This window comes from Danio rerio, chromosome 6 (genome assembly GCF_052040795.2).
Source record: "Danio rerio strain M-AB ecotype USA chromosome 6, GRCz13ab, whole genome shotgun sequence".
NCBI lineage: Eukaryota > Metazoa > Chordata > Actinopteri > Cypriniformes > Danionidae > Danio > Danio rerio.
Genome location: NC_141026.1, coordinates 4,600,415 through 4,625,000, shown reverse-complemented (window position 1 = coordinate 4,625,000; position 24,586 = coordinate 4,600,415). Strand labels below are relative to the sequence as shown.

Genomic DNA, 24,586 nt, shown 5'->3' with positions numbered 1-24,586 from the left:
AGGATCATGCTGTGTTGGCGAAATTGGGCTCATATTAACGTATTCTTCAGGGACTTTGTGTGTTTGTGTTTGTCAATTATATTTTTAGGTATTTTGTGCTTATTTTAAAAAAACTGGTTTGCATTAAATACATTATTTTCACAATTTGTGAGCCTGAATGTCAAATATTAAGTTAATACTTGATGATGATGTTGGTTTGATCGTTTAAAGAGCTCTCCTTTAACAGTTTGCGTTTGAATAACAAAGATTTTTGTGCAGAGGTTATAAGAATGATTTATTTATGCTTTTCACTAGACATTGTTGTATATTCATGGTTTAAGATCTATAATAAATCTCTTTAGATGTACAGGTCATCTTTATTAGTGTCATTCAACAGTAATTCTGCAATGTTGTTGTTTTACAGGTGCAGTTAACCAAAAGGGCCGACCCTAATGATCTGAAGGTCATCTTTCAAAAGGTAAGCTCAAACAGTGGAAATCCTTAATTCAAAGCTTAATTTTATGCATTATCTGGTAGTTATCATGTATTTTTCCTTCTTTTGAGTTGTCGATTGTGGATCATTAGTTTCGAACAGACTCTGCAACCTTAGATGCAAAGTAGATAACCGCTTTGGTCTGTCATTAAATCTTGATTTCCTTAGTCACGCTGCATTTTTAATTGTCACACTGTAAGATTAGGACATGTAAGACTTTCAAGTTTACATTAGCTTGCTTTTTTTGCACAGAAAGCGACATAAATAAGTACTTGAATACATTGGAAAGTCTATGACATGCAGTATGAAAGTCTAGACTCTTGTATGTGTTTGTGGGTAAACTGTTATGTGCTTCATATTTCCAGCATAAACAGAGAAGTGCTAATCTATGGGCTTCACGTTTGTCTAGTTATTTGTGATGACTTCCGCCGTCTAGATCTTGTGCGTCTGTCAGCTGAGAGTAGTTGTTTTCTTGAGTGGCGTTGGGCTGCTTGGGTGTCTGGTAACACAGTGACTTCTATGCGATGTGGCTCTATTAATAGGACTCCAGCGCGGATGTTTGGAGGAAGACATGAATGTCAGGGCAATAGATGGATGAGTGAAAAATGTCTCGATAAGGTCAGAGGGCTTCAGCTTTTTGTGTCCTGTTTAACTGCTGCTACATTATAAAATCTCCATTATGCATTCAATCCTCTAACAAATGCGTAGACTTTAGGGGAAATGTTTGCTTTGTATTTTGGGGATCTCAAAGCAAAATTTTGCAATTATTGTAATGGTCTTGGATGTAGTTTTGTGTCTGAATTTGTATTAATACTCTGTGTGATGTTTCAATGCTTATAGTAATAAAAAAAAAGTTCAAATGGTCAAAACTTTTGTGAAATGTTTGGTGTAAATGTACAAATAAAAGCATTTTAATTAAACCCACAGCTAATATACAGAGAAATTTATAATTTTCAAGTGATTTCTTAATATTTCCCCCATATATGTATTTACACACTCCCTTTGTAGCGACATTCATTCTGATTTCTTTCAGGTTTAACTTGTGAATTGATTTATTAAGTACACAGTAGAAGCTACATGATTATAAATGTATTACAAATAAATTTTGAAATGCGTAGATTTTAGGGGAAATAATTGCTTTGTATTTTAAGGATCTCTAAATCTAAAAATCTTTTTTTTTTCTTCAATATTGGACACATTTTATATAATAAATAGGCATGGCAAGGCAAACTTTATTTATAGAGCACAATTTACACAACCATAGTTGATCCAAAGTGCTTTACAATAAAATAATACAAAAAATAAAAACTGGAATTAAAAATATAAGGGAGTGTACATGTATAAAAGTAATACTAAAATACATATAAGAAATAACATGCATGCGTCACTTAAAGACAAGAGAGTAAGAATAAGTCTTTAAATTAGATTTAAAAGCATCCAATGAAGGATAAATCCTGATGTTGCCTTGTGGCCGCAACACAGAAAGCTCGATCACCTTTTGATTTGCAGCGAGACCGAGGGACAGACCAAAGAAACTGGTCATGGGATCTTAACAGTCTACAAGCCGTAAAAGGCCTAATAAGCTCACTGACATAGGCCGGGGCAGAATTGTGCAGTGCTTTATAAGTGAAAAGAAGTATTTTAAAATCAAGTCTGAATTTTATAGGATAGCCTAAATAGCCTTTATTATGTGTAAGCCTCATACTGTACATGTCTCTGAGACTGAATTTTGCTGGTAGATTTATGCTGTATGCATGTATGCCTCACAAGCCAATGTGTCATGAAAAACAGCACTTTTTCACCTGAAATAAAAAATTTTGCAAGAAAAATATTATGTTTTTTTTTTTATATAATATTTCCTAAATTTGGAGTTTATTAACTAAATTGTGTTGACTTTATTCCATTTTAGGCGTGGGCCGGTATAATATTCTGACAGTATGATAATCTTGAATAAAAATATCAGTTTCACGATATCACGGTAATGTGATACTGCTCTTAAAAAAAGTTATTTAAAAATGTCTAGGTACAAAACAAAAACTTTTTTCCACTTTGAACACAATTTATTTTTATTTTAAGAAACATTTATAATATTTTGGAACAGTAAACGTTTCAGGCTGAACAATTCAAATCAATCATTGATTTTTGCTGTCTTTATTTATTTAAATCAGCATCTTAGGATATTTTTTCTGCTGGAGATGCTGTTGTCCTAAAAGACAAATGTAAAAAAAAAAAATTATATAATAAATTAATAAATAAATAATTGTTTTAATTAATAAAAAAATTGTACACTTACCTTATAAACGGTATAGCGGAAAATTTTGGCGGTTTTAAAAGCTTGAATTTTCCATATCGTGGTATACCTTGAAAACGATTATCTTTCCATGCCTATTCCATTAAAGTTATTAGTTGTTAATTCTCAAATTAATGTTGATATTATTTTAATATTCAAATTAAATTTCTCATCCATATTGAAATAAAAAGATTATACTAATAAAAGAGTGGCAAATGCAATAAATTAAAATCATAACATTAAAATCTTTTTTCATATTCTGTAATTAATTTTCAGATACAGTGCAGTTTTTGTTTTTTTTAAATGGGAAAAAAAACTTCTTTGGGCTAAATGGATACACATTGTGGTAAAAAATAGTATAATAAAAATAGTATTGAAACACCATAAAATAGTGTTAAAAAGCTATTAATGCAATTTATAGTTGATCAAAATTGAAAAATACTCGCGGTTAATGAATATTAATTGTCATCTTTCCCCAGTTGTCCCAGTATGCAAATGCTGGTGCTTGATAAATGAGGTAGATTGAAGCTTGCTTGTTGCCAACAGTCATTAATAATGGAACATGTGGTATTTTACATATTTATTTACATTTTATTTATTTAAAATATATAATGGTCACTGAGTCCCTTTTTCACAGATTTTTTTTTGTATAAAGAAATTATGCGGGATTGATTACAGATGCTCGTGTTGTGTTTGTCCCCTCAGTATGCCAGTGTGGTGGATAAGGATGGAGAGCGGTACATGACACCCATTGACTTCGTGCAGAGGTATTTGGGCCTCCACACGCAGCTCCACTTCAACCCTAAAACTGTGCATCTGCTTGCCGGAGTGGCTGACACCACAAAAGATGGGTGAGACATCTCCTATCTCCCATCTGTTTTCTAGTTGTGTTTTTTTCTGGACTGAACCCTGAACCTTTAGCTCAGTTTATATGTTAAAGTTCATTCATTTCAAAAAGATTTTGCATAACTTTTTTTGTATAATAATTATAAGACGTACATTACATATTTACTCCAGTACATTTTGTTAACTAGAACTTGTCACAGCATTTATATTCTGCTTCTCTCTGATAATTCGAAGTGCTTATTTCATCCTCATTTTGGATGAAATTGTCTGCTTAATAAATATATGTAAAGTTGGCTTCTACAAGATTTTAGCATTTATTTGTTTAAAAATCTATTACTATATATCTATCTATCTATCTATCTATCTATCTATCTATCTATCTATCTATCTATCTATCTATCTATCTATCTATCTATCTATCTATCTATCTATCTGTCTATCTGTCTGTCTGTCTGTCTGTCTAACTACCTACCTATCTATAATTTGCATCAGATATAAATATTCACCTAATAAATATAAATATTTTCTCATGTATATAAATATATTTATGAGATATATGAGATATTATATATATTAGGAATACTCCGATCACAATATTTGTAGCCGATATCGAGTAACAATTCCTTGTCATGGTGATCAGCTGATACAGAGTACCGATTCTGACGCTTTATAATACTTAAGTGGAGATTTCTCCTTACCTAGGAGAATAAATCAAGGATGCTGCATATAAACCCTTAAACACGTCTCTTATAACTATTTAGGTATGAACATTTCAAAAAAATCGGTAAGAAAAATGATTAACAATGCAATTTGGAAACAACATATCTCAATAAAGAAAAAGTTTGGAGCTCAAATTTGACCTATAAGAAGTTATAGTGCAAACCTATGAATACATTACTTTTTTGCTAAAAGAAAATAGGTCTATAAACTACTGTTTTATTGCAATAAGTAAATAATAATAAGTTATATTATTAAATATTCATCCTAAAAAAAATAAATAAATAAATAAAAAAAAAAAAAAAATATATATATATATATATATATATATATATATATATATGTGTATATATATATATATATATATATATATATATATATATATATATATATATATATATATATATATTGTGATCGGTTAATGAGATCGGCCAGATCCGCGAGTACCGATCGAGTCATAAAATGTGATTATCAGCCGATGCCGATTAATCAGAGCATCCCTAATATATATATATATATATATATATATATATATATATATATATATATATATATTAGAAAATATTTTTATTTGTGAAGTGAATTCTTACATAAAATTTGTATTAGATATAAAATATACACAGTACACACACACATTTCAAGTGAATATTTATTTTTATAAAAATACAAATGCATGCAAATATGTGAGAATGTTTATTTATATTTAGATATAAAATATGTATACAATACATACATTTAGATATCTATGCAGATAACAGCTTTGTGAAGTCTTTATTATTATATATGTGTGCGCATTACATATAAATAATAAATACATATAATACACACATGTCTTATGTCAAAACAAACTTTTATTTTGGATTTAATTAATCGCGATTAATACTAGCTCAGCATTATTGTTATATTTTAAAGAATTGTAAAAATATTTAAATGTAATTTTAATAATTGTATAAAGCTGTATTTTTATTTAATTCAGTCATTATTCAATTTGTTTTAAAATGTGAGTAATTTCTTGGCATCCTTGCTAAATAAAATGTTTTAAATGGTGCTGTTTGTAGTTTCAAGTAAAAAATAAATTGTGTAAAATGTTTTAAACAAGGGTTGTTTTGTTGTAACGTCTCTACTGTTTGTGTTCAGGCTGATCTCGTACCAGGAGTTTCTGGCCTTTGAGTCAGTGCTGTGTATGCCTGATGCCCTCTTCATTGTGGCCTTCCAGCTGTTTGATAAAACTGGAACTGGAGATGTGTCCTTCGGTAAGAACAACACAGACTGAATATTAATCTATAAAATGGACTTTAACCTATATTTGTGTGTGCCACATATTAAATCCCATCACAGTTTAGAGTAGTTTATTTGCATGTTCCATGGTGTTTTATATGTAGGTCATTCCCATTCGTTGACTTCAGTTCATTCAGACATTTCAAGTATCGTTGCCTGTGTAGACTTTCAATGTTTTTACAGACATACTGTCCCTTTTACAGTCAGCTGACCGTAATATAATTATTCTAAACAAACAAGCAGCTTAGCCTTGAACACAGAGTCATTTATACACGCGTTCACGTGATCAGTGGAGCTAGTAAACAGCCTGAGTGATTTTACAATGTCTGTTATGTGCTGCAGGAGCTTAGTTTTGTGTGTGTTTGCAGAGAACGTGCGAGACATCTTCAGCCAGACGACCGTGCACCACCACATCCCCTTCAACTGGGACTGCGAGTTCATCCGCTTGCATTTCGGAAATGCCAGAAACAAGCGGCTCAGTTATCTGGAGTTCGGACAGTTCCTGCAGGTACCACACCCAGATAATTATTTAGGCTTAAAGGTGTTTGAGTATCACCTTTGACCTCAGTGTTGGAGTGAGTGTCAAAACACACTTGCAGCCAGTTAGTATTAAGTCTGATAGGGAGATGTGAGCGCATATTGGCATGTCGACTGTACAGGGTGGGCCCTTTATATGGATACATCTTAATAAAATGGGAATAGTTGGTGATATTAACGTCCTGTTTGTGGCACATTAGTATATGTGAGGGGCAAACGTTTTAAGATGGGTGGTGACCATGGTGGCTATTTTGAAGTCGGCCATTTTGGATCCAACTTTAGTTTTTTCAAAAGGAAGAGGGTCATGTGACACATCAAACATATTGGGAGTTTCATAAGAAAAACTATGGTGTGCTTGGTTTTAACGTTCTTTCATGAGTTATTTACGAGTTTCTGACCCCTTATTAAAGGGCCTCGTTTCAGCAGGGTGTTTTCACACCTTTACTTTGGAAAAAGTCAGAAAAGTGGGCGTGTCCAGCTCTGTTTGGGGGGATTGTCGGAGAAAGAAAAGAGGCTTGGTGTGGGAGTGTCTAGTGTCTATTTGGGCACGCGCTGACTTTCAGAGTCAAAACACACACACACACACACACAGGGGAGAAAGTAATGGTGTTTACATGGACATCTGTAGTCGAATTATTTGCCAAATTATTAAATGGTGGACTTTAACTGCAGTTTGGCTCTTTCATTCAGGGAATTCATTCATGTCCCTCGCGACAAACAAGATATTTGATTCGAGGAGCTGCTCTAAGCGTGTATTTTTCATGCAATGTTTGATACCGCACGGCGAATGAGAGAAAAAAAACCCTCCACATGTCCTGCAAACTTAGATGCACATAGCAGGTAGCGTCAGAAAGCCGCGTGTGTTATTCCGGTCACAAAATGCGGTGAAAATTATACACGAGGTTATAGTTTGGTTGTGGTGCTAACATGTTTACACTCTGTGCAATAGTTTGTTCGATAAGAACAAACTGAATAAACAAAGAGCACTGATCACTCACTTACCAAATCTGTAGAGACAGGACAATCACCAGCAACTAGAGCCGCGTCTTTATTAAGAGGAGACTACAAGCGAATCCGGATCTCAGCGTTTGCAGATGAGAACAGCTCTCAGGTAAACAATAATCCTCCTTAGACACGTAAGTTATTGTTGTCGAGCGTCGCGTACACTGTTAATCCACACGTGACTCCAGCTGCGCTCTCACAGAGAGAAAATGAAAACAAAACTTAACTGCAGCAAACTATAAAAGCAACACTTCACGCTTGTTTTGCCAACACAACGTGGCGTCTCTGTCGTCTAAACACTGTGACAGTAATGAATATTCATGAAGTTGCACAATAGAGCGCGCTGATTGGTTTGAACCAAGCCTTACTCATGCATTAATGCATCACACTGTAAGACGTAATAAGACACACTCTGGCACAGTCGTCCAGTCTGCACGCTGGAATACACGCTATTATGTCATGACCGTGACGCAGCTTCAAAAATTCGTTTCAAACCGGAAGTACGAATTTGCTTGAAATAACGCAAAAACAACCAATTTACACTTTTTAGTGAAATATAGGTGTCCTAATAGTGTTTTTAGCAGTGTGGGACACATATACGACTGTCAACAGCTCAAAACATGTGATTTGGTGTTTCGTGATCCTTTAAATGTGTTCAATGTGCTGCCCATTGTGTTGGATTGTTAATGCAACCATCTTCTCCCACTCTTCACACACTGATGTGTGACTATGACACCAACACCAATGACTATGGTGTGAAGGTTGCAATGACAATCCAACACAATGAACCAGCCCCAAAAATTATTTTAAGCTGACAAAAGCTCAAAAGGATTCAGTTTTCCCCACCAGTAAAGCTGACAGATGCTAACGTTGTCCTAAATGATGCTCAACACACAAAAAATCACAAATAAAATACTCGCTTTCTTGAACCTTTAATGCAGGGGAGCCACTTAAAGTAGAGGTTACAGGTCGGTGAGAGCCTGAAATCTTTCTTGATTTTTTTTGTCTCATAGTTGAGGCATACCTTGAAACATTACAGGCCTCTCTCAGCTTTTTAAGTAGGAGAACTTGCACAATTAGTGGCTGAGCAAATACTTTTTTGCCTCACTGCACACTTGTGCTTTCATAGGAGCTGCAGCTGGAACATGCTCGACAGGCGTTTGTGCAGAAAGACAAGGTCAAGAGCGGCATGATCTCATCCCTGGACTTCAGTGACATCATGTCCACCATTAGACACCACATGCTCACACCTTTTGTGGAGGAAAACCTCGTATCTGTAAGTGCACAGGCCTCTTTCTGGAGTTGGTTGTTTGGTGGAAGTTCCTCTAGATGGAAAGTGAATGTGTCTGTGTGTCCTCTTAGGCAGCAGGGGGCGGCACCTCTCACATGGTGAGCTTCTCCTACTTCAATGCCTTCAACTCTCTGCTTAACAACATGGAAATGATCCGTAAAATCTACAGCACTCTCGCTGGAAGTCGGAAGGACACGCTTGTCACTAAAGGTGCGGGCTGTCTGCAATAATTAGAAATATTATAATTAAATAATATGACATTAACATTTTCCTTCCTCTCTCTCCATTTGTAGAGGAGTTTGTTCATGCTGCAAACAAGTTTGGCCAAATTACCCCAATGGAAATCGACATCTTGTTCCAGCTATCAGGACTGCACTCCCAAACAGGGTAACGTCAATTTTGATAATGCATACATATGTGTATATTTCTGTTGCGTGCATTACCGTACGTTCACACCGAGAGCGTCCAAGGTTGCTCTGGCTGCCCTGGCGACAACGCTGTCTGCCTTTAGCTCCAGCGGCGAGAGCATCAAAACTCGCTACATTGATCTCGTATTTAAAGGGGCCGTTGCAGCAAATCAGTTACATTCCTGCATAAGACATGTTTCTAGCGTAAATGTTGCGCACTTCTTATCAAATTCATACAACAATGGAAGATCAAGTTGCATGTGGTGTGGCTTTGCTCTATTTATCCAATATGTGTCCAAATGTCTGAAATATCCTGAAGCAGCAGTACTGTTTTGTACTGTCACGTCGCGTGAGATTCCCGCTTTTTTTTAAGGTAAACATATATAACATTAATGCACATCAGTAACTCCCAGTAACTTATTTAATGCATGTTCATGTAAGAAAACATTGTAAATAATTGAAAATCCGCCGAACGCAATCATCAAACCCTTGGGAACAACTGTGGTCGGAACCAAAGCTCACAGGTCTGTGTTCTCTGAACTCTTATCAAGCGGTGGACGTCGTCATTCTGATTGCTTGCCGCCGAACCGCGTCATAGCTCATTACCATAAAGTTGACTTGATTTCAACTCTCCTCGATGCCCACGCCGGCGAAGACGCGCCTCGCTGCTTATCGCCGCCGGCTCTCATTGAAAATGAATGACTTCCGGCTACTTTGATGCTCGCGCCGCTTTCGGTGTGAACGTACGGTTAGTGTTTTTCCATTTTTCAGCACTGAATCCAGAATTATTAAGCTATTTTTCACAAAAAAAGTGCCATGAACCAAACCTTCCATATTTGAGGATAATCAGGCCAGTGCAAACTTTGATTTTAAATAAAGATATATCTGAATATCAGACAAAAGGCACAAGACTTAAGTGTGTGACAGAGGTACAATCCCATGAAGTACTACAGATGCAAGCAAATTTTGAACAGCAGAAATATAAAGCATACTATTGTAAAGAAACAGGTTTTTTCAGTACAGTTTGTTCTGATTGTTCAGATTATGTAATTCTTCTTGTGTTTTTTTGTTGGTTTTGTTCTGCATGGTTTATTAAATCCTGTGTCAATGACACAAAGCTTTCGTCCTGAAAATAGTTTGATAAGCTAACATGATATTAAAATTTTGCTCTTGATCTGTTGTTTCTGTATGTCATGCGCAGACGATTGAACATGACTGATATCGAGAGGATAGCTCCACTAGAGGAAGGATCCCTGCCATATAATGTAGCTGAGGCGCAGAGACAGGTGAGTTTACATGCCTAAGGCCTTGTTTATACTGCCAGTTAAAGGGCCATGACACCCCCCTCTTTCGGTTAAAGTCTACTTCAGAATTTTTTTCAAAAGATGCATGATTAATGCCAGCAGGGGAGAAGGAGAGCGAATAACTGTTGTTGACAGTTAGCTCACAAAATGAGACACAAAGAGGAGATTTAATGTGTGATTTAATGCCCTGCTACATTTGTTATTTGTAATTTCATATACACATAACCACAATTTATATCATTATAAAGATACGTGTGTTCATGTAAACCCTATAAATGAGGACTTCTCCCTCAATCCCGCAATCCAGCAGACTCGGTGCAGCAGGTCTCCTGAACTGTCTATTTTAACCGTTAGCCCTGCTGGTAATCTGGAGGATTTAGGCAAACACAGCAGCACAGTGATGTGTCTGAATGTGAACGAACTCCTGATAAGACAGCATCCGCCATTCTCTAATTCTCGTGCTGCTCTCCCGACAAAAATGCTAGCAGCACGCACACAGCTTTGCTGTATGATCGGCCCTGACAAGATCGCGGGGGAAAACATTCAACAAACCGCGTGGGTGATGGAAACAAACGCATATGAGCCTTCATGAACGGCTAAATACTGTGCCGTGGTTTCCGTGTCTCTCAGCTCGGGCTTGACACTGGCAGGTCTGGCAGGTCTCATGAATAATTAAGCAGCCGGCTCTTCTCATAGGATAAGAAAACTCTGCTATGAATAATAATGAGAAACCGACGTGTCATCATTGCACTTGCAGTTCTGCGCTACGTCGCCGATTTTGATCCCGCCCCAAAAATCGTTTTAAACCCGGAAGCTGAAATTAGCTGACGACAAGCTCAAAATTATCCAGTTTTCCCCACAATTAAAGCTGACAGGTGCTAACATTGTCTTAACTGATGCTCAACACACACACAGCTGTTAATATTTTTAAAAAAAAAGTTCTCCGGGGTGTCCTGAACCTTTAAATGTGACCCAATTTATATTTATATATATATAATTTTTTATTTTTTTATTGCAATCGTGATTTTGGAAAGTATTACTGCGCTTTGTAAACGTTTATTATTACCATATGATGAGTCTCCCCATACAGTTTGATAGAGCGCTTGGAATTAAATTAAATCTGCGAATATCAGGATGCTGTGTAGGTTATTAAATCTCGAAAAATCATGCTAAATTGGACATCATGCCACTGCTGGATTAGCATATGTATTCAGTTTATCAATGTTTCTTACAATCTGTATTTATTTAGCCAATATTTCCAGTTGAAACCTAAAGTGGTTATGAGGTGTTCAAAGACGGTCTTTATAAAGGTATTGTATTTTACTCACCAAAGCCATATCACAGTCCAAGACCGGTTACTCACTGAAGCTAAGCAGAGCTGAACCTGGGAGACCACTAGGGAACACTAGGTTACTGTTGGAAGTGTTGTTAGTGAGGCCAGCGGGGGGCGCTCAACCTGTGGTCTGTGGGACTCCCTATGCCCCAGTATAGTGAAGGGAACACTATACTGTCAGTGGGTGTCGTCTTTCGGATGAGACATTAAACCTGACTCTTTGTTGTCAGTAAAAATCCCATTGCACTGATCGTAAAGAGTAGGGGTGTAACATGGGTGTCCTGACCAAAGTCCCTCAATCGGCCCTTACAATCATGGCCTCCCAGTCCTCCCCATCCACCGAATTGGCTCCATCAGTGAGCGCACTGGCACCATTGTCCTGTGGCTGCCGTTGCATCATCCAAGTGGAGGCTGCACACTAGTGGTGGTGTGGAGAGACCCCCCCTCATGATTGTGAAGCACTTTGGGTGTATGGCCATACACAATTAATGCACTATATAAATACACATTACATAACTCTCTGGTTCCTGTATATACTCTGATATACTACTGTAAGAATTTGGTTGAGGACAGTGGTAGGGAACCTATGGCTTGCAAACCACATGTGGCTCTTTGACCAAAAACAATGCGCGGCACTGAATTGCGTCACCAATAAAGGACAAACTACTTATTTTTCTATGGCAACCTCATGCACACAACATTCATCAGTGGTGATGGAAAATAAAATAAAAAAATCTGTAAATTGTCCTTTCTTCATTCATGGACTCATGTTTGTTTATTTTTGAATTGTGCATTGACATAAATACAGGTTTTGTTTAAACCTTTATAGCAATATATCTATATAATTAACTTTTCTTCTTTAGGAATAAAATATAAGTATTTTATTTTCTGTCATTGCAGCATTCGCATGGGGAGGTTTCTCGGCCTGTGTGGCTGCAGGCTGCAGAGTCGGCCTACAGGTTCACTCTGGGCTCCATCGCTGGAGGTGCTCATTTCTTGCTGGATTAATTAGATAATTATTAATTTGTGTTTAAGAATGCATTGTAACCTGTAGTGTTTGTGTGCAGCCACCGGTGCTACAGCCGTGTACCCTATAGACCTGGTGAAAACCCGCATGCAGAACCAGCGCTCCACCGGCTCCTTCGTAGGAGAGCTCATGTACAAGAACAGCTTCGACTGCGCCAAGAAAGTCCTGCGATACGAGGGATTCTTTGGCTTTTATAGAGGTTGGATTTGTGCTATCAAAACAACTAATTATAAAATAGGCCTGCATGATTAATAGAAATGAAATCAAAATCTTTAAGCAGAAGTTGTGAGTTGTCATGCACATCTTGTCAGTAAAGCATGCTTCTCCAAATGTGCTGGGAGGAAACAACCCAAGAAATCCACATAATGTTGCATTATAAACTGCTTTCATTGATTCAACGTGACTATTAAACACACGACTACAGAGTCATCTCCCACAAGGATTTATTTCAAACAATTGACTGAAGGCATGAAGTAATTTGCAGTAGAAACATGTCATTAAATGGGGTATTTTTAAGTTTTTTGATGTAGCAGCAACACAGGGCCTCAGGCTGTACTCACACTATGTACATTTGCCTCGAACCGAGCCAAAGCACGCTTGTCCCCCCCTCCCGTCTCCCCCGACGGCCCGCACTCACACTACAATCGGGCCTGGGCACGCTTACGTCATCGATGCTGCGCTGTTCAGTAAGCACTCTCGCTCAGCACAGTGGAGATTTCTCTAGTTATATCGTTTAAGTCGTTTGATATGCAGTGACATGCAGTCAAATATTTCGCCTTAGGGATGCGGTGACGCGCAGTCAGATATTTCGCCGAACAGATCCGCCACTTTTGGCGCTCATAAACAATCATAAAGCCCTCGTGCTGCAGGAATGAGGAGGTCTGCTGAAGGCGCACAGCTGTGGTGCAGTGAGGGGTTTGCGTCTTTAATAATCTACGGCAGTTTGCGTTCATTGAACAGTAAGAATGATTAATAAATCCATATGAAACAGTCCCTTAAAAGTCACGTCTCACTTTTAGTTTTGGGCTTTGGCACGTTTTGCACTACAAGCGTATTGCGCCAAAGCCTAAGTGAACCACGCTCAGGCCCACCTTTTCTAACCGGGCCAGGGCCGGTCAATTGAACCGTGCCTGAGCCCGATTCAGCGCACTCACACTTCTCAAACGATCCGGGAAACGGGCCTGGAAACGGTTCGGATAGCATAGTGTGAGTAGGCCCTTAGTTTATTAAAAAAAAGCAACACAATCTGCTGTTATTCTGTGCTGACAAACTGACAATGATACAGATCGTAAAACTAAAGCTTCTTTATTTAGTCTCTTGTCAAGACAAGATCTAAAACAGTAGGGATTAAGCCAAAGGAAGGGTGGGTTAACTCCTATTTTTATCCAGGGCATGCGTTAGGGCCTCCCCTACCGTAATACACCTAAAACATGGATTGCTGTAAAACTCGTCAATAGCAAGGAAGCTTTATCTCCTTAACTGCAGGGAAAGAGTTAAACGAAAACATTTATTGATTTTATGCACACAATAATAGCAGCCATACATGTTAAGCACAAATAATGTCCTTCAATTCGGTCACGTCCAGCAGCCGTCACCCTTGAATCAATCTCCATCATTGTAAGCTGCTTGCTTTTCCGTCTGTTCCATTGCCCCGGTTTGTTTGCTTAAACGTTCTTTCGCTCGTTAAACGCAAAAAAAGCCCAATTAGTGCCACAGGATGTCTAATCAATCTTTGCATTGAATTCACATGTAAATCACTCGCGCTTCATCCGCGTCCGCTTACTGCAGTTTGCAAAACAATTCCGCCCCACTTTCATGTAATGTAATGATTGTGAGGGCGCAGGTGAGATGTCATTTTTCAAGAGACAATCAAATACATTACGTGTGCTGCGTATGCAACGTCTTTAAGTGATGTTAAACAGTTCATTGCATTCTGAAATAAATATAATTTGATTATATGGTTTGAAGTTTGATGTTTTATGAGTTTATTAACATATTTTGTGTTTAAATAGGAATTTTGCAGGATCTTTTTATTGATTTTTTTAAAAAAAATTTTATTGCGTTGGATTCAGCGATCGCGGAATCGTGGAAAACTAGGGGGTCTGGTTATCATCACAGAATGATTACGTTTGATTTCATTGTTGCTTGATTAAATGATCTGCAATCATAAAAGTTGAATTGAGTAGCTTGTCAGTGAACTTTGAGTCTGTGAAGTAAATGTTGCTCCATCTGAAAGCACATGCTGAAGGGTTACTACTGATTACAGAACCAGATTTACTGACAATATGCACATGATGGTTTTCTTTCTATTAATTAAGCAGCCCTAAAAGTGTGTTTACTTGTTTCTTAACTTTCATCTTACTTTGACTGTTTTTCTTCCTCCTACAGGTCTTCTTCCGCAGCTCATTGGAGTGGCTCCAGAAAAAGCCATCAAGCTCACTGTGAGTGTTATTAAACTGACTGTTTAGTTTTTAATGAGCTGCTCATGATGAAGCAATTACATTAGTAATGTGTGTGTGTGTGTGTGTGTGTGTGTGTGTGTGTGTGTGTGTGTGTGTGTGTGTGTGTGTGTGTGTCCTCCAGGTGAATGACTTTGTGAGGGACAAATTTACTACAAATGATGATACGATACCTTTGGCTGCTGAGATTCTTGCCGGTGGATGTGTGAGTATGATTAACTGCGCTGAAATGTACAGGTTCAGACATGATATGAGCCTCAATTTGGCACAATCTGATGTAGAATGACATGGAGATTTATGAACAACAATAGATCGAAAAGTGAAAATATTCGCTTCGCATTAGAATGGAAACCTGGCTACTCTTGACTTTCATAACAGATATGAATATTGTGTAGTCTGTAAACAGGGTCTCCGCAGGGTCTTAAAGTCTTATATTCACTGAAATATTGTCTTGTAGGTGTTAAATCATTTTAAACGGGTCTTAATTTTCCTTTAAGTAAATTTATTTAGTCAATCTAACACACATCCAATCACCAACAATACAGCCTTTATTCCAAAATGGATTTAATTATTATATTTCCTCAACTCTCCACACAATCCCCCATAATGACAATGTGTAAAAAGAGTTTTTGAAATTGTTGCAAATTTATTACAAATAAAAAAGCTGAAAGATTAGATGTACATCAGTATTCACAGCCTTTGCTCAATGCTTTGTTGATGCACCCTTGGCAGCAATTACAGCCTCAAGTGTTCTTGAATACGATGCCACAAGCTCTGCACACCTGTCTTTTAGAATTTCTGCCCGTTCCTCTTTGCAGCACCTCTCAAGCTCTATCAGGTTGGATGGGAAGCAACGGTGTACAGCCATTTCCAGATCTCGCCACAGATGTTCAATAGGATTTAGGTCTGGGCTCTGGCTGGGCCACTCAAGGACATTCACCGAGTTGTTGTGAAGCCACTGCATTGATATTTTGGCGGTGTGCTTTGGGTCATTGTTCAGCTGGAAGATGATTCGTCACCCCAGTCTGAGGTCATAAGCACTCTGAAGAAGGTTTTCATTCAGGATGTCTCTGTACATTGCTGCATTCATCTTTCCCTCTATCCTGACTAGTGTTCCAGTTCCTGCTGCTGAAAAACATCCTCACAGCATGATGCTGCCACCAACATGCATCACTTAGCCTGGTGATGAGCAGTGCCTGGTTTTCTCCAAACGTAATGCCTGGTATTCACTCCAAAGAGTTGAATTTTAGTCTCATCAGACCAGAGAATTTAATTTCTTATGGTCTGAGAGTCCTTCAGATGCCTTTTGGCAAATTCCAGACGGGGGGTGGCTTCCGTCTGGCCACTCTACTATACAGACCTGATTGGTGGATTGCTGCACAGAGCTCAGACAGAGTAACCCTTCTCCCCCTGATCACTCAGCTTAGATGGCCGGCCAGCTCAAGGAAGAGTCCTGGTGCTTCCAAACATCTTCCACTTACGGATGATGGAGGCCGCTGTGCTCATTGAAACTTTCAGAGCAGCAGAAGTTTTTCTGTAACCTTCCCCAGCCCTGTGCCTCGAGACAATCCTGTCTTGGTAGTCTACAGACAATTCCTTTGTCTTTATGCTTGGTTTGTGCTTTGACATGCACTGTCAACCCTGGGACCTGTATAGGCGTATGCTTCTTCAAATCAGAACTCTAATGAAGCTGCTGAAACATCTCAAAAATGATCAGTGGAAACAGAATGTACCTGAGCTCAATTTAGAGCTTCACGCCAAAGGCTGTAAATACTGATGTACATTTCTGATGTACTGTTAGTCTGAAATAAAATTTTTGATGTTCTTAAATTTGATTTGGTGAAACCTGCTGAAACCCTGGTAAAGTGTAGTTCTTCATTGGCTAAACCTTCCATCTCTGTCTTTCCAGGCTGGTGGTTCGCAGGTTATCTTCACCAACCCTCTGGAGATCGTCAAGATTCGTCTGCAGGTTGCTGGTGAAATCACGACAGGCCCCAGAGTGAGCGCGCTCAGTGTGATTCGAGACCTCGGCTTCTTCGGCCTCTACAAGGTCTGTATCAAAAACACTCTTTCCATTCAGAACTGACTTTGTAACCACTTTCCTGAATCACTTTCAGAATAGCAATCCTTTAATGCAGTGTTTCTCAACCATGTTTCTAGAGGACCACCAGCACTGCATAATTTTCATGTCTCCTTAATGATCCTGTGAAATTAAAATACTTTTTTTTTTAAGATGTTAGTTTTAAGGATATCTATAAGCTAGTGTGAACCAAAACAATTGCAAAATTCCCGTTTTGAAGATAATAAACCTTTAAAGTTAGTAGTTTGTCACTTCACTTCTAACTGGACTAACGATTTTATTCATGTTACCTCATACTAGTTTCTCATCAAATATTAACCAATCATATGCTTTCTATTATCTCACATGCCCCGCCCCCTTCAGTACGCTTTCCATTGGCTTTTAATTTGATGCGCTTGAGCTCAATCACTCTCACTGGCAGAGCTGTGATAAAACAAAATGCTATTGGCTGTTTTTTTAAAGGGGGAGGAGCTACTATGTCCCATCCTCTCTTCATTTTTTCGGTGGAGTTTTTTAAAGCACTTAATGGGACCTTTAACCAAACACACCTGATTCAGATCATCGGCTCGTTAGCAGAGACTGAAACACCTGTAATGGGTGTGACAAAGGAGATATCCAAAACTTGCAGTGTTGGTGGTCCTCCAGGAACATGGTTGGGAAACACTGCTTTAATGTACGGTAAATGTTAATGTTTTTTTGTTTGTTTTTAAACTCCACAGGGCGCCAAGGCTTGTTTCCTCCGAGATATTCCCTTCTCTGCCATCTATTTCCCTGTTTATGCTCACACGAAGGCTTTGCTGGCGGATGAGGATGGCAGACTAGGAGCTCTGCAGCTGCTGAGCGCTGGTGCCATCGCAGGTCAGAACAAGTTTGAGTTTCTTTCTTCTGTTGAACACAGAGGAAGATATTTTGAAGAATGTTCGAAACCTGTAACCATTGACTTCCATAGTATTTGTTTTTCATTCTATGGAAGTCAATGGTTACATGTTTTCAGCATTCTTCAAAGTATCTTCTGTGGTGTCCGAGAGAAGAAGCTCACAAATGGTGACACATTTCAGTTTTGGGTTTGAGCTCCAGCCATTAGGGTGCTGCCTAAAATAAAACCCCGCCCCCTATTCAATATTCAGTTTCCGTTGGAAGTACATCATCATACTGAAATAAAAGTCTGCAGCTACTTCCGCTTCACACAGACTTTAATCATGCTCTCTCCAGTGATTCCCTTTCATGCCTTAATAGACGTCTGGATGATTTGGATTGACAGGTGTTCCTGCCGCCTCATTGGTCACTCCTGCCGATGTCATCAAAACACGACTGCAAGTGGCCGCCCGTGCGGGTCAGACCACGTACAATGGAGTGATCGACTGCTTCAGGAAGATTATGAAGGAGGAAGGCTTCCGAGCGCTGTGGAAGGGAGCTGGAGGTACACACACACGCACACACATACACACAGTCGTATGCATGTGTATTCACTCACTAATCTCTCTCTCTCTGTTCTCCGCAGCTCGTGTTTTCCGCTCGTCTCCTCAGTTCGCTGTGACTCTGCTGACCTACGAGCTCCTGCAGCGATGGTTATACGTTGACTTCGGAGGACAGTAAGTGCTAATCAGACGTTTCTCACAGACGTACGATCTACATTTCTCACAAGGAAATACAGTTGAAAACACAATTATTAGTCCTACTGTAAAATAATAATTGTTTTTTCTTCCAAGTGATGTTTAAATAGAGCAAGGCAATTTTTTCCTGTTATATATATATATATATATATATATATATATATATATATATATATATATATATATATATATATATATATATAGCCAGTGCTGATGATATGGCATTTAAACAAAGTAATAATCAATTTATTCAGTATTTTTACATTTGTAATTAAACTTTTTCTCAGAAGTTCTAAATGAAGAAAAATAATAACATATAAACGAGCACATTTTTTCGTTTTTATACTTAATTATTTAAAGAGGAAATAGTCATTTCCATATACATTAATAGATTTTTTTTATTGGATTTACAGAAAAGCTACTACACCTATTGTGTAATATATCATCAGGATATGAGATGACTTGTATTGTGAAATGTGTTTTTGAAATGTATTTCTGCCTGTTTCACACCGCACGCACGAGCAGAGCATGCGCTGCGTATATGGAGAGCAGAGGCAGTGCCACAGGCGTTTGCCTTTCACACCAGCTGCATCTGCAGTCTGGGTCGGCGGCTGTTGCACAGATCAGTCTATCTTCATATATTCTATCTTCTTACCTATATATATATATATATATATATATATATATATATATATATATATATATACATATATATATATATATACATACATACACAGTTGTAGTCAGAATTATTAGCCCCCTGGATTATTAGACCCCCTGTTTATTTTTTCTCCAGTTTCTGTTTAATGGAAAGATTTTTTTAACACATTTCTAAACATAATAGTTTTAATAACTGATTTATTTTCTCTTTGCCATGATGACAGTAAATAATATTGTACTAGATATTTTTCAAGACACTTCTATACAGCTTAAAGTGACATTTAAAGGCTTAACTAGGTTAACTAGGCAGGTTAGGGTAATTAGTCAATTTATTTTATAATGATGGTTTGTTCTCTAGACTATCAAAAAAAAATTAAGCTTAAAGGGACTAATAAATTTGACCTTAAAATAGTTTTTAAAAAATTAAAAACTGCTTTTATTCTACAAAGCAAAATAAAAACAAAACAACTAAGGCTTTCTCTAGAACAAAAAATATCATCAGGGCATCCACTGCGTTAAACATATGCTGGATAAGTTATTTTATCATTTTATTTATTTTTTTTTTTTAGTTATTTTATCAAATTATCAATGCAATGGCACTGTAATTGAGCCCAAACTGCAAAAATAGACCAGCGCCGAAACTATCGCTGACATGCTGCTTCCGCTTGACATATGAAAGCTCTAATCTGTTAACATGGATGCTGAAAAAAACGTGCTGCTCACACTCTGCTGGCATGTGCGGTGTAAAACAGCCGTTAAAGGAGGTTAGTTTTGATATTACGGCTGCATGTCGAGTCTTTCTGCGGTCAGAAAAGTCTAACGCTTCTCTTCTCATTCCAGTCGTCCTGCTGGTTCTGAACCAACACCCAAATCTCGGATCTCTGAGCTTCCTCCGGTCAGCTCTGAGCATGTCGGTGGTTACCGTCTGGCAGCCGCCACATTTGCCGGCGTGGAGAACAAGTTCGGACTTCACCTGCCCAAGTTCAAATCCTCCGGCATCTCAACCATCCATCCCGAAACACCCAAGGAAACAGCCGGCGCTTCCTAAAACAACTCCTGCTCCGCTCTCCATGGCCTTGTCCTCCAGTGGCTGCATGCCTCCATCTCACAGTACATCTGCCTACACTCTTCACTCTTTCATTTCTTTCAGTTTCCAGGTGGGGGACATGGGGAAATTCAGCTCATTTTCAGGGTAACCCTCATCAGTGCCTCGGTTTTGATGAAGAACACTGGTCACAGGTCATAGTTAGTGTGTTTTCTGAAGCACAGGGTAGATTTGCCACACTGATCAAGACCTAAAGCGACACACGCGCTCAGTGTATTATCAAACAAGGGCTCTAGAGAAGTTCAGCAGCCACTGGCTAATGCTAAAACACCTAACATGAAACACTCCTGAGAGAAAAGCCTAGTGTTGGTTTTTTTTTGTTGTTGCTCTGCTCCCCGAGACGCACATCTTGCTGCTTTTTGAGTTTTATCCTGATGATTATGATGTATTGATGTGACCTAAGCATGCTGTTAGCGCTCTTCATTTGGCTTTGCGTAGCTTGCACATGTACTGTATATACATGTACATCTCAATCCACAGAGAGTCTCGCTCTCTGCGTCACACTGAGCGATGTACAGAGGTTTCAAAACTTGATCCACTGATCCCCAAAACAAAGTCATGATTGGTTTGAAACGTAGGAAATAATTTAAATGCATTCGTTCTTGTATTTTATGGAAAATAAATCAATACTGTTAAATTTTATTTCTAGTTTGTGAAGGTTTTATTGGGTTTGTTACAGATACAAAATAGAGGTGAACGAGTGGAAAGTATTGCAGGAGCAAACACGCGTGCAGGGCAGCAAGAAGTCAGACGATCATTTATATAGAAATCACATGCTAATTCTAGCTGGGGAAAATAATAATTAATGATCATGTGATCTAATTGATTACTAGCTATGTTTCCATCCACCTATTCTTATGCGCAATTTGCATATGCGCATAAAAAAACTGTTAATGACGTGATGCGCATAATATTTGAAAATGCGCATAAAAGCCGTATGCACATGATTGTGTAGGATAAACGTTTTATTTGATAAGAAAAGATCAGCATAAACTATGATGGAAGCACTTTAATTCAATAAATACCAGTATATGTGATTCTGTGATAAGAGATCATGTGATGATTAAAATGTGTGTAAATGGACAAACCAGCAGGCTGAGCACATTGTAAAACATCTGAACTGTTGTTTTGGTCATTCTAAAATGCCTTACCGTTTAAGTCTTATATTATTAACAGGGTTCAATGCTAAGGATTTCTTCTACTGATCCGATCGGGCCAATAGTTCAGACTTTTACTTGCCCTGTCAAAATTTTCACTGGCCCCATCAAAAAAAAAAAAAAGCCAAGTTAATAGTTATTTTTTTAGCTACATATTTTAATTAATGTGTCAAAAATTAATTTACGAATCTTTAAAAAATGTTAATAAATGTATAATGAGCAAAATTCAGTGTTTTGCAAACAAAAAGTGCAGTGTGGAAAATGTGGAGGTGTTTTATTGCAGTTCCAAATTATTTAACAAAAGGTGGCTGACTGGCAAATTGTGCAAACATTTTTTAAAAATAAATAAATAAATAATCGTTTCATTTTTTTCCTTGTGTTCTCATGCAAATGTCTGCTTCCAAGACGTTATAAACAGACATTTTATTTTAGCCTCACATTTTTTCATGTTGCCGCCGTGATGTCGTCTCTACTGGTTGTTACCAGGTTACGAAAAAAATAGCATGCTGAAACATTAAATCAGATTAGAGGATTTGAAAAGCAATATGGTGTTTACGACATCACAGAGAAGGTTGCATTTTAAGACCAAAGAGCACAAACTTAAAATTAACAAATTAAACTTTAGTGACAAGGCGGCACTGTCCCAATCGGGCCAGTAATAATCCTGTCTACTGTCCCAAGCGTCTCTCACACTGGCCCCTGGCCATAGGGCAGTCCTTATTGTTGAGCCCTGATTAATGGCCTCCAGAATCAAGAGCGTCTGCACTCCACATCTGACACCTTCAAATGCCAATACGCATTCACTGTGTGTCGGCATTGTCTTCTGAGGCGCAAGTCATTTATTAGGTGAAGAAAAGATTGACGCAGCTTTTCCTACTGCAGCAAATTCCGTTATTACTGTTGATTTTTGGCACCAGTTAATCAGGAAATGTCGATTTTCTTCACTTTCATTCGTTAATTGGAAGCGCTGCTTTGTCCGCACATTTTTCTTGCGATAATTCAGTTTTGCGCATAAAGTTCATTAGCATTTTTGGATGGAAACATAGCTACTGGAGGAGACTGTGGTCTAATTGCATTCCCATACGAATAAGAGAATTTTAAGCAAATATATAAACACCACTGAAATATTTGAAAACGTTTTCAGCTACATTAGCAGATTAACTCTTTAACTTTCACTCTAAAGGCTCGCACACACCAGGACGCTTTTCGTTTGTGTTTATGGTCAGCGTTTTTCCCGATTCAAACCCAAGAGATTTTTCACTGGCGTCGAGCAGAAGAGTATGCAAAATCACTCCTTGACGTTGGATAGCGCTACACAACTTTAAGCTTCTGACACTCACTCGTAACACAGAAGAAAAAAAGAAATGATTATTGTTCACCAGTGCAATAAGCAGCTCTACGTTCATATCGCCTCAGGGCATCTTCTTCAATGTGCGCTCGCATTGACAGTTTTGAGCGCCTCCCAGTGCTGTTTACTGTAACTTCAGCAGCTCCGTGCAGATGACCAGAAGTGCCAATCTGATTGGTGGAGAAGGTTTTGATGCTGCATGTCAAAACAAAGAAAACAAGCATGAGGCGTTTCTTTAAAAATGAGACTATTGTGCCTGGGATTTTGCGCGTTGGTGTGCACGATCACATTGGTTCCCCTTATTTAGTCACAAGGCGTTAAATCGACGGAAAATGCGAGCAAAAAGCATCCCGGTGTGAACGTGCCTTAACTGTGCATGATTCAACACTTTCAGTTAGAGTTAATAAGAATAAATGTCTTCCTTGAATCGTTAACAGGGCGTCACGGTAAATCTAGAACAGATTATTTTCAGATATTGCTTTAGATTTGGTTATAAATGAAAGAACCAGCTTAATTTGAACCATTATCGGCTGGTTGTTTCCACACATCAGTGTTCAAACACCATGTAAAAATGCATTTTGAATAATGGGTCCCCTTTAAATTTGTCATCAGAAGTGAGTTCAGAGACTCAGACTAATATAGTCAGTGATGTCCTTTGGAGTCTGCAGATATTTCCTTTCATGCTCAAACAGCACTATTATACACTGAAGTAAGTTAAACACGTAAAACGTATAACAGATTACCCCTTTAAAGAGTCTCAAGCTCCTTATCCTGAACACAAAGTAAAGAAATCCGCTTTATTGAACTTTTCCTGCAATTGTAAATATCCGTTTTAAAATTGCGGATGTGTCTGACTTTTCTTTTTGTTGACCCTGATGAATGTTTGATCAGATACAGAGGTAAACGTATATAGCACTAAACTCAGAAAACAACGCTTAAAGGAAACAAACAAAACACAACAGCTCTGGTTCAGAAAATGAGTCTAGCTCAGGGATGGGCAAACTCGGTCCTGGAGGGCCGGTGTCCTGCACAGTTTAACTCCAACTCTAATCAAACACACCTGCTTATAGATCTCTAGTGATCTTGAAGACACTGATTGGCATGTTCAGGTGTGTTTGACTAGTGTTGGAACAAAACTCTGCAGGGACACTGGCCCTCGAGGATCAAGTTTGCCCATCCCTGAGCTAGCTTTTGGCTGGTTTGACTTTCTGCACTTGTTTGTTATAAGTTTAGCCCCCAGTTTCACGAACAAGGTTTAAGGCTAGTCAAGATTAAATTGCATGTTTGAGCTGTCTCAACTCAAAATAACTTGCAGTGAGATGTCTTAAAATACACCAGTCATTTTTTTTCACCAGGTATCCAGGTGTCAGACCCTGATTGTGAAACTGGGCCTAGGTGTTCTGAACCATTGTGTTTTTAGGTTTAGATTTAATCTGTCTCCATTTAAAACATCATTATGGCCAATTTATTTCCTAAGATTTTAGGCAACAAAATTATTAAGTTAAAAGACAAGCTGATTGAGTTTTTATATTGCGCTAATTAATGTTATTTATACAACGTCAAGAAAAATACATACATAAATTAGATAAATACTACTAAAATCCATAGAGTGGGCATAACTTGTAATATTTCTTTAAGAGAATTAAATGCAAATCACATT

The 24,586-nt window shown here is 38.1% G+C and overlaps 1 protein-coding gene and 1 long non-coding RNA gene across 3 annotated transcripts in view; one reads left to right on the top strand and one right to left on the bottom strand.

Moving 5' to 3' along the window:
- slc25a12 (solute carrier family 25 member 12) overlaps positions 1-21,063 on the top strand; it is a 21,460-nt gene extending 397 nt beyond the window's left edge. Inside the window, exons 2-18 of one of the 2 annotated variants that reach the window (XR_015492539.1) lie at positions 404-457; positions 3,468-3,613; positions 5,463-5,578; positions 5,972-6,111; positions 8,272-8,418; positions 8,505-8,643; positions 8,727-8,820; positions 10,042-10,126; positions 12,378-12,462; positions 12,545-12,703; positions 14,893-14,945; positions 15,088-15,626; positions 15,793-17,013; positions 17,763-17,901; positions 18,305-18,463; positions 18,545-18,635; positions 20,157-21,063. Coding sequence is in view for 1 of the 2 variants with exons in the window: in NM_212782.2 (NP_997947.2) it covers positions 404-457; positions 3,468-3,613; positions 5,463-5,578; positions 5,972-6,111; positions 8,272-8,418; positions 8,505-8,643; positions 8,727-8,820; positions 10,042-10,126; positions 12,378-12,462; positions 12,545-12,703; positions 14,893-14,945; positions 15,088-15,168; positions 16,873-17,013; positions 17,763-17,901; positions 18,305-18,463; positions 18,545-18,635; positions 20,157-20,364 (2,037 nt within the window). In the remaining variant the exon portion in view is untranslated. 2 annotated transcript variants of the gene reach the window in all.
- Positions 7,121-24,586, bottom strand: part of LOC147843312 (uncharacterized) — a 77,865-nt gene continuing 60,399 nt past the window's right edge. Inside the window, exon 3 of the long non-coding RNA XR_015493115.1 lies at positions 7,121-7,785. This is a non-coding gene — a long non-coding RNA (uncharacterized LOC147843312). The remainder of the gene's footprint in view (positions 7,786-24,586) is intronic.